This window comes from Rosa chinensis, chromosome 5, assembly GCF_002994745.2.
Source record: "Rosa chinensis cultivar Old Blush chromosome 5, RchiOBHm-V2, whole genome shotgun sequence".
Classification (NCBI taxonomy): Eukaryota; Viridiplantae; Streptophyta; class Magnoliopsida; order Rosales; family Rosaceae; genus Rosa; species Rosa chinensis.
Window position 1 is genome coordinate 76,863,558 of NC_037092.1, and position 11,126 is coordinate 76,874,683.

The 11,126-nt window shown below is 35.4% G+C and overlaps 1 protein-coding gene across 1 annotated transcript; it reads right to left on the reverse strand.

Moving 5' to 3' along the window:
• Nucleotides 1-3,236: 3,236 nt before the first annotated feature.
• Nucleotides 3,237-3,821, reverse strand: LOC112164102. The gene has a single exon (XM_024300339.1). The coding sequence runs from the start codon at nt 3,819-3,821 to the stop codon at nt 3,237-3,239; it is 585 nt and encodes a 194-aa protein (XP_024156107.1).
• Nucleotides 3,822-11,126: the final 7,305 nt, after the last annotated feature.

The window sequence follows — 11,126 nt, forward strand, 5'->3', positions numbered from 1 at the left end:
GTTTAGACCCGTTTGGTCTTTTTCTCATAGGAAGAGTTTGACAAAGTATGGTGCCCAGAGGTTAGACAAGATTTTTCCATACATAGCATGTAAATTTTGCTAATTGTATGCACGACAAATAAGCATAATAAGTGATATTATGTGGAACTTATAGCCATGTAACATGCATACTAGATAGTGGCACGTGTGATGGGTGTCCATATAAATTTGAGTATAGTGCCCGGTGAATAGTATGAAGCATTCTGCTTAACTAAAGCTTGTTGGATATGTTCGAGCAAGTTAGGTATAGTTGAGCAGGTAAGTGCTGTGCGAGCATGCGGGGCTTGGCCCAAGTAAGTTGTGGCCATGCTCGATACCCAAGCGAGTCGTAAGTCGTGGCCATGCTCGATACCCAAGCGAGTCGTAACCCAAGCAAGCCGTAATCTGAAAATGTTTAATTAAGTTACAAGAGTTAAAACATTTCAAGCATGACATAGTTTGTGTTAAGTGAGTGTATCATTAAATTGATTTAAGCATGACATGTACTTGTAGTAAAGTTGCTAATAACATTTTTGCATTGTTGTAAACATGCTTAGAGATCATGGAGACATTTGATGCATGACTTTGAGCATAGTAGATGTACTAGTAACATTGATACATAGTGTAAGCATGCTTAAAGTTATAGAAGCATGTAAATGCATATCAAGTGTAATATATTATAGGCATGCTTAAAAGTAGTAAAAGCATGTAAAGGCATGACAATAGCTCTAATTGCAAGAGCGTAAAAAAGAAGATATAGTTACTTATCTTATGCCAATTTGGAGTGAGTTGGAGTTCAAGGCTGAATTGATATAAGTACCCAAATCATGTTAAAGTTGTCCAAACATGATGCTCCATGTGATCGACGAGTGAGGTGTTCTGATAAAGTGCACTAATGGTCATCAAGATATTCTTTGTAAGTAAGTAAATGCTCGATATATAGGAATAGTTGGATATCCTTGAAAAAAAAATAGATGATTAATATGTGGATTTGTAAAATCAATACCAATAGTTTGCATATATACATACTTTGATAAAATTTTAAGCAAAGTGTATAAGCAATGTAGTAGTTGATGACAAATAACTTGCATATATATCTATTTTGAATGTTGAAATTGCAGGGAACATACAAACTCCCATTATGTGTGATGATAATTGAAACATGGTGGTGATGGTAAAAATGCATCATTTATATGTAAATGTATTAATCATATGGCATAAGTGAGATAACCATTTGACATACATAGATACAGATACATAGCGGCAATGTGGACGTTTGCTTTGATATGTAATTTAAGTAGCTGAATATGCTCATTTTTGCACAAGTTAATGTGTGAGTCTGTAGCTCCAAGTGCTCACAAAATAATATGTTGAGGCCAAGGCAGAAGCTTCATTAAAGTGATAGTAGGAGTACAACCCATTGAACTATCGCCTTGCTAGTGCTTTAAAAGCTAACGAAGATAAACTGTACATAATTGTATTGACAGCTAGCTGTACATAATTGTATTGACAGCTAGCCTCACCAACACGAGTATTCCCACAGGCGACATGTTAACGTTAGAATTGAAGGCGCTAGTTAGCTTTAGAGAGAGAGAGAGAGTGAGAGACACGATGTATAATGGTTTGTCTCCCACCTTAGCAGAAGACTACATCCACTTGAAATGTTAAACTAGTATTTGGGCCTTGCGACCCAATAGGATTATAAAAGTTGTAATGAGATGTTGATCAGTAAGTGGGAATAAGTCTTTATTTTATTTTATTATTATTATTTTTTTGGACTAAATACTGTTTAGTCCTTGAGCTTTTGACCATAAAACACTTCAGTCCTTGACATTCTAATTTCACACGATTAGTACTTGTACTTCAAAATTTCGGACCAATAGGTCCTTGCGGTCTAAAACCTCCGTTAAGTCGTGGTGAAATATCTATTATGCCCTCAGTTTTTTTTTTAATTAATTAATTATTTTATTTTTTTGGAAAAGGATTTTTTTTCCCTTTCTTTCTGTTTGTTTCTTCATCATTCCTCGTAGGGGGTGGAGGAGAAGAGATAAAAAGAAAGAAAAAGAATAAAAGAATAAATAAAAAAAGAGAAAAGAATAAATTTATTTAAAAAAAAAGAACTAAGGGCATAATAGACATTTTTCCGCGACTTAACTGAGGTTTTAGACGGCAAGGACCTATAGGTCTGAAATTTTAAAGTACAAGGACTAAACATGTGAAATTAGAAGGCCAGAGACTGAAGTGTTTTATGGTCAAAAGCTCAAAGACTAAACAGTATTTAGTCCAATTTTTTTTTTAGAGAAGGGAGGCTCCTTCCTTTACATGTTTTCTAATGTGGGACAAGAAGTCCCCTTTCTAGTCTTGAAAGGTTATTATGGAGGCAACTTGGCAAGGCTGGGAAGGTGGCTTTCTGGTGAGGTCTTGGCCACTTCCGACTATCATGGCGTACCTTGGACGTCAGGGTACGAGATTCATATCGTGGTTGGGTCTCACCATGACTTGTGGACCCATTAAGAGGGTGTTACTTATACTTCGTGATATAGCAAACCCTCCATACTAATGGAGGTATGTACATATCAATCAACGTAAGACAATTTTATTTGGACGAATGCACCATGCATGATGAGATGCATAGATGGGCAATTCGATCAAGATCCTTTTCGTCTACTGGAGCTGCAGTGGGTTCAGATACTAACATCAGTAGTCTACAAAGTTCCTTAATTCGGAAATTCACATGAAATTAGGTGGAATTTTCTTAGGTACCCGGGTGCTTGTCATACCCCCATTTTGTTAAATTTTTTGGACCATTGGATTAGTAATATATCCAATGTTTCAAAATATTTAAAATTTGGTAACTTGTTTAGCCCTTAGCCAATTATTGTTTAATTATCAATTACGTTTTTTTTTCTTTTTAAGAAAAAAAAAAAAAAAACCTTCTAACCTAAGCTCACCGAATTACTATTAGTTAAATAATCTTTATTACTAATTAATTTTTTCATTAGCGGATTAATGCTTGATTATCAATTGACAATTACACACTTGACAATTACATTTTTTCCTTATTAAAAACAAAAACATTCTAACCTAGGCTCACGGATATTTTATTTTATTTTATTTTATTCAATGGTATATTATTGATGAAGGAACCCTAAGGTTGCTTACAATCTGAGTTTAGAACATCTAAAATACATGTAGGAGATTGATCATGCCACACTACACTATGATATATCAGCTTCATATGCTATGGCAGCTGCAAGTCGATGTGCCACCATGTTACCGGACCTAGATACATGATTGATTCGAACATTGTGCAAGATCTCTAAACTGCCTCGAATATCATCAATGATACCAGTTTCGGCAATATGAAGGGCCTGCAGATCAACAATGTCAGCCGCCACTTCAAGGCAATCCAACTCCACAATAACATTTTCAGCTTGCAAGTCTTGCAGTAGCTTCAAGCCATCTCGGATGGCAATCAGTTCCGTATGCTTTGTCGAGGCTACTAAAGTAACATGGTTGGCAAAGGTTGCTTTAAAATCACATGTACCATATCTAAGAACACCTCCAGTTCCACCATGAGTGAGGCTTGGTAAGAAGCTTCCATCCACATTGAGCTTCCATTGGCCATCAGGTGCAAGTGTCCAGGAGGTTTTAGCCCTAACTGTTGGCTTCTTTTCCATTTGCCTAGCTTTGCAGAATTCATCAAGCCAGGCCAATGAACTTAACATCAACACATGTGCAGGTTGACAAGTATCATTCCAAAGCTTGCCATTCCTATTCTTCCACAGAGACCATAGAACCATCATAAGCTTCTCAAACAAAAGTTTTGTTGCAGATGCAATGCGTGGTCTAACTTCCACTCTCTAAAATCAATACTTGGTAGCAAGCTGCTGCCTAAATTAAATTGTGGAGCTGTAAGTATCGAAACTGCACTTGGATACTTGCAAAAGACATGAGAATTGTCTTCATATTGATGTACACACAGTAGACAATGTAGATCCCCCGTGTAACCTTTAGAGCATAATTTTGCTCTAGTAGGTAATAGGTCACAACATGCTCTCCAAATGCAGATTTTTACCTTACCTAGGCTCACAGAATTAGTATTAGTTGAATAGTCTTTATTACTAATTAATTATATCATTAGTAATTTTCTTAACCAAATATAACTCTTGTTACATGCATTTTACGACAACCACAGCAATTAATGTAAAAATAGATAATCTCTGTTTTAAATTTAGTAACTATTTCACATACAACTTGTTAACTAAGTAATTTACAAATGTTATCACAGTGTGGTATCATATAGGTAAACCATTATATTTTGAATAAAACCACGTATGTCTTCATTGGTGTAATGAAGTTCTCCCTTGCGTAACTAAAGTAATATATTGTATAATTTCTATAGTCAAAGTCGTAATTACTTTTATTCTATGTAATTTACCACAAACTACAACAAGTGATATAAAAACGATAATTTTTATTCTAATTAATTGTAGTAATTACTCCCACTACAACCTATGTTCTAGTTTATGAACAATTTAACATGTGTCACAACCAATTTGTTGGCAGAGTGGTAAATCTTTATGTTTTTATCATTAATAAAATGATTACTTCAATGAGTATGCATTTTACCACAATCTACAACAATTGATGTAAAAATGGTCATTTTTGTTCTATTTGTAGTAATTACTCCACCTAAACTAATGTACTAGTTTGTGAACAATTTAGCAAGTGTGACAACATATTTGTTGTCAGAGTGGTAAATCTTTATGTTTTTATCATTAATGAAATAATTACTACAATGACTACAAATTTTACCAAAACCCCTAACAATTGATGTAAAAGTGGTAACTTTTGTTTTATCTGTAGTAATTACTTCAAAAACTACATCATTTACAAGATTATCAATCATTTTACAATTTCGAATACAATTGTGTTGTGAACATGGTAAAATTAATACTAGACCAAAAGATATGTAAGTATTCAGTATTGTAAGAAGATTCTCCATTTGATCGATAAACAATGTTCTTCATTTGATAAAAGTTGTTCAACAATGATATTTACATCTTTGACCACTCAATTACAATAATCACAATAAGTGTGGTTATAAGTCGTAATTTTATTTTATTTTGAATAAAGGGCCGATGCGGCTGCTCTCAAGCCTTGATTAAAGCCGCAGAATACATTGCGGGGGGGGGGGGGGGGGGGGACATGGTACCTAAACCCCGGATTACAATAAGCATCAAGAGAACTTCTTGAAATAATAACAAGAGTCTCCACTAAAACAATGTATTCTACCAAACACTAACTAGCGAAGAGTGCTCTACTAGCTACTCTATTCGCTTTACAATTGTGGTGACATACCAGAAGGATAACTCTATTACGAAGAAGCATCATTATCAACAGCACAGCTTTCCCACTATGTTGCTACCGGATTGTAAGTCCGATGACACTTAGTTTCACCCTGCCACTAGGAGGCAGCGACCATTTAACCAAGCAAGGAACTCGCCGCCTACCTAGAGCAGACACGTTACTGCCACTAGGAGATTGTGACCATTCGCCAATGTAAGGAACTCGCCGCCTACCTAAAGCAGACAAGGTACACAAGATACATAGACCGACACAAAGCCCATGCCATCCTACTAAAACATGGCACAGACTTATTATCAACAAAATAACAACGATAAACAGACAACTAAATCCAACACAATTTGAAACAAAAAAACACCAGCAGGGCCCAAGAACAGAGGCCCAGTCCAAACACCACTCCGCACAGCAAAGAACACGCGCTGCAGATCGACAACCGCTCCTACTGCCGGCGAACTCCCTCATCACCACACCGCCGCCTCGCAGCACCACGCCCCCGCACCGCATCCCTACGCCACCGCACTGCCGTGGCACATCGCAGACAGCCCTAACACTTGGCTGACGACCAGGACCAGATCTGAAATCGTAGATGAAACAGACCTGGATCGCCATTGCCGTGTTTTGATCTGATAAGCCATAACCCAGATCTCAGATGTGATGACGCTAGATCCCACCGCCGAAAAGTCGCGCCCTTTCGTTGCGCCTCAACTATTTTCGCCTCCGATCCGAGAGGGACAGATCAAGATCGAACTGTACAACCCAAGATCAAAGATCCATCCTCCATCCTTAGACCACGCCGCCGCCCTGAAGTCCCGCTATTCTGAATCAACATCCTCTCCCGGGCCGGAACGCCTGCATCATTCAGCTGGGAGCGAGAGAACACACAGTCGGGTTGCCGGCGTTCCGGCCCGGTAGAGAGAGCAGTGAGCACACACCGTCAGGTTTTTTCTTTCTTTGCATGTGGGGTGCGTTCAACAAGCAACTGAATTTTTTTTATTTAAAAGAGATTCACTAGGTGTAATTTATTATTTTGACAATATTTGTTACATATTTATGAACAATATTACATATCAAGACAGAATGTGTTGTTAATATGGTAAATTTTATTTTTAAAAATGACACATGTCAACATTTAAGTGGTTAACCTGTTAAGCAGTTCAATAGGTTTCCACTATATTAATTTATTAAAAAATAAAAAATAAAAATATGGGTATGGTATACATCAAGGTACCCTAGACGACCCCGAAATTAGGTTGTTTTCAAAACTTACATAGATAGCGTTGGAAGCCTCCCCAACCAACTAGAAGTCTAGAATTAACCTCGTGCGTGATTCTATCATTTGCGAGATGCAAGAACTACAACTTCTTGAGCTTAGATAACCATGCAGGAATTTGACCGGTGAGCTTACATTCACCCAGAGTAAAACTCGAAGATTTGGGAATCCATCGAAATCCACCGTGCCAAGATTAGCTGGCATTACCTCGCCTAGATAACTACCTGTAAAGGCTAGGAATACTAGACTTTTGCAATGCATCATTATCTTCATTCCCTTGTGATATTGGTCAGTCTAGTATAACCAAGTGAAAGAAAGGACAAGGATTTCAATGACAATATCAGGTTGTATTTCCCCCTCTATGTCATTAAAGGTGAATCTAATATTGTTTTCAGGGACTTGCATGAGTAAAGGCTTATTGGCAAGATACTAGTCAAGTGATTCTGTGCTAGATCATGTTTACTTAGTTGAGTAAGCTTGGATAATTTAAACATGGAAATGTCCCCTTCCCAGTGATTAAATGGCAAGTGCAGTTCTATAATTAAGCTTGAGGCAGTTCATCAAAGATGAGGGCAAAGAAGCTTTTAGATTGTTGGACTGAAGGAATACGAGTTTCAAAGTAGTCATAGGGAGCATGTCACTCAATCTGTTGGAGTTGAGGTCAATGGTTTTGAGGTTGGTGAGGTTGGCAATTTTTTCACTAATGGCTCCATATATATAGTGAATTTAAAGGCAATGCAAGTTCTGCTATCAAGTTCTGTAACATTAATATAGAGATCTTGTGGAAGTAATCCTGATTCCTGAGAGGTTATTATGACCAGCACGAAATACCTGTAGTTTCAAACGTACACTTCCTTAGCCACAAGAAATACTGCTATTGAATTTATTGAAGGAAAAATCTAATAGCTTCATCAAGGAATAAGAATGAAGACAAATATTAGAGATGGTACGTAATGGTATAGACCCAGTGAAGGACTTGCTGCAGACATTAGAACTAGTCAAACATTTTGGAAGAATGAAGATGGAATTGCTCCCTGGAACTGATCGGTTACTGGACAAGTCCAGTATCCGGATATTAATGGATCTTTGAGAAAAAGGTACGTCTCCAAAAAGAAGGTTATATATAGCTCAAATCTAGCTAGGATCTCAACATTACAAGGACAAGAAGAATCCAGTTTGATATAGATAGCGAATCATAAAGTGAATATTTATGAGAGAGATTCAAGTGGGTAAGCTATGTCAGATTCCCAAGTGATCGACGACGAAGGAAATATACCTCCTTTGAGCCAGCTGAGACCTCTGGAAGGTAACTGCAAATAGGTGATCACCAAACTGGCCCGATTACAAGTGATGCCTTCCCAAAAGCAACAGTTAGTGGAGGTCCAATTTAAAGGAGGAGATGAAGAGAGAGTGAGGGCTGCGTTCATTTTGGTTGCATGCATGAATGCTTGTAAATATGTTGGAAGAGAATATATAATAAGATATATCGGGCATGATGAGCCATTTGTTGACCTCCACATTGATTGTTTTTTAGATGTGCAGGCCTTATTTATATGCTGTATAAGTGTATAACAGTTAGCTGTATAACAGAGTTTGCTAGCAAAGCCAATTGGTGGTTTATATAAATTATATTGAAGATTAGTCTTCTTTCTTTCTGCCTTTTTCCCTCACCGACTACACGCTTCAAGACTGGAAGTAAAACTAGAACTTCGATCTCCACTACAAGTCTTTGCACTTATGGGATGTTTCATTGGAAGGTGAAGCCTGACCGACTTCTAAAGCTCATGCGGAAAATAGTCTAAGTTTTTATTCAATTTTCCTTTTTTATATCATCAACTTTCCTCAGGTGGTGATGGATCCAATAAGAATTTTTTTTCCTTTTCTTTTGCCGGTAATTTCCCAGCAAGGAGTTTAAAAATAGGATACAAAAGTTTAACCTTGTCCATTTTTTTGATGTAATTTATTTGGCCAGGTGTTGCACACAAGGATTGACTGCATTCTACGTTCTTTTTTAACCTAGCTAAGAAGATTTTAGTCAGAGCTTCGAATCTCTTGTACAAACCTCCAAAGATAAGCGAAAACAATTGCAACAAAAGGGGAACAACCAAACAACCTAAGACATTAAATATTGAACATCAACGGAAACGGATAGAACTCATAGACCCGGCATGGAAATCACATACACCAAATCAAACTAATACCTCACAGTAGAGCCTCATCATCACTCTCGCAAGCTCAGAGCTTATTGGTTTTTTGTGGGCAAGACTCGATCACTTTCAAAGTAATTAATTTTCCTGCTCTGCAGACCTGTACGTCATGCATGCAATCGACTGCTACTCTGCTAGCTATTTGAATATATCTGCCTCCTTGCATGTTCAATAGTGCGTGCAATACGTGACTTTACTCTTCTCCGCCAGATACAAGCTAGGTGCTTCCTAGCCTGGCTTGTTCACTTGATTTCATATTTTGCATGTATATGTGCAGCTACCTGGTTAGCACATAATTGATGTAAAAATAGTAACTTTTATTCTATTTATAGTAATTACTTCAAAAACTATATCATTTACAAGATTATCAACTATTTTACAATTTTAACAACATTTGTGTTGTGATACATGGTAAAATTAATATTAGAGCAAAAGATATGAAAGTACTCAGTATTGTAAGGAGGTTCTCCATTTGATAATCAATGTTGTCCGTTTAATAAAAGTTGTCCAACTATGATATTTACATCTTTGATCACTCAATTACAATAACCACTATAAATGTGGTCATAAGTCGTAATTTTAGTTCTACTAGGTGTAATTTATTATTTTGACATTATTTATTACTTGTTTCTCAACAATATTACATATCAAGAAAAAATATATTGTTAACATAGTAATTTTTTTTTAAATGACATATGTCAACATTTAAGTGGGTAACCTGTTAACCAGTTCAATAGGTTTCCACTACATTAATTTATTAAAACAAAAAAATAATAAAGATTTACCATTCTAACAACAAATTTGTAGTAATCATTTCATTAATTATAAAAACATATATAAAGATTTACCATTCTAACAACAAATTTGTTGTCACACTTGCTAAATTGTTCACAAACTAGTACATTAGTTTAGGTGGAGTAATTACTACAAATAGAACAAAAATGACAATTTTTACATCATTTGCTGTAGATTGTGGTAAAATGCATACTCATTGAAGTAATCATTTCATTAATGATAAAAACATAAAGATTTACCACTCTGACAACAAATTTGTCATCACAGTTGTTAAATTGTCCATAAACTAGTAAATATGTTGTATATGGAGTAATTACTACAATTAGAACAAAAATTATCGTTTTTTTACATCAATTGTTGTAGTTTTTGGTAAGTTGCTTCGACTGAAAGTAATTACAACTTTGACGATGGAAATTACACAATATATTACTTAAATTACGCAAGGGAGAACTTCATCACACCAATGAGAACATACATGCTTTTAGTCAAAATATAATGGTTTACCTTTTTTTTTTTTTTTGAATTGGGGTTTGGATAATGGTTTACCTATATGATAAAACATTGTGGTAATATTTATAAGAGTTAATTAGTTTTAAGTCCAAAAATCATGACCTATTATGAAAGTAATCCGGATGAATTTTTTTGTTAATCACGGTCCTATGACTCAGCTGCCATGTTGGATTTATTTCATTTTCTATCTTGCTGACTCAACACCTAAATTTTTCATTCCTAATAAACCCTTATTTAATATCTATTGCACCAAAGTTAGTAAAAATCAATATATTAACTGTAATCCTAAATTATTGCAATCTTCTTTAATGTAAAATAAACAAATTTAATATGTTCACTTTAATTTGTATTATTAGTTTCTTGATTGAATTCAAAAGAAAAAAGAAAAAAAATATATATATATATATATTAAGACATTATTCTTCCTTGATCTTACCTATTACGTATTGCCTTCTTCTCAATAGTGTAATTGTTAATTGATAATCAAACATTAATTGGCTAATGATAAAATTAATTAGTAATAAATACTATTTAACTAATAGTAATTGGCTAAAGACTAAACATGTTACCAAATTTAAAATATTTTGGACCATTAGATATATTACTAGTCCAATAGTCAAAATATTTAACAAAATGGGTGTATGACAAACACCCGGATATCTAAGAAAATTACTTTTGTTTGTTTCAATTTATCTTGATGAATTGTCTGTTGCCAACCTCCTCATCAGGAAAATAACATATGGATAGAGCTATGAAAACAAAAACAAGCCTTATTACAACTCATCCACACCCAATGGAGGTTTTGTCATCTTACAGCCCATCCTGTGTTTGTTCAAATAAACATACCCACACCCGCACTGGCCACACACAGAAAAAAAAAAAAAAACAAAAAAAACAATAAAAGCAACAACAACAACAACAACAAGCAACCATAAGGAAAAAAAGAGTACAGAATT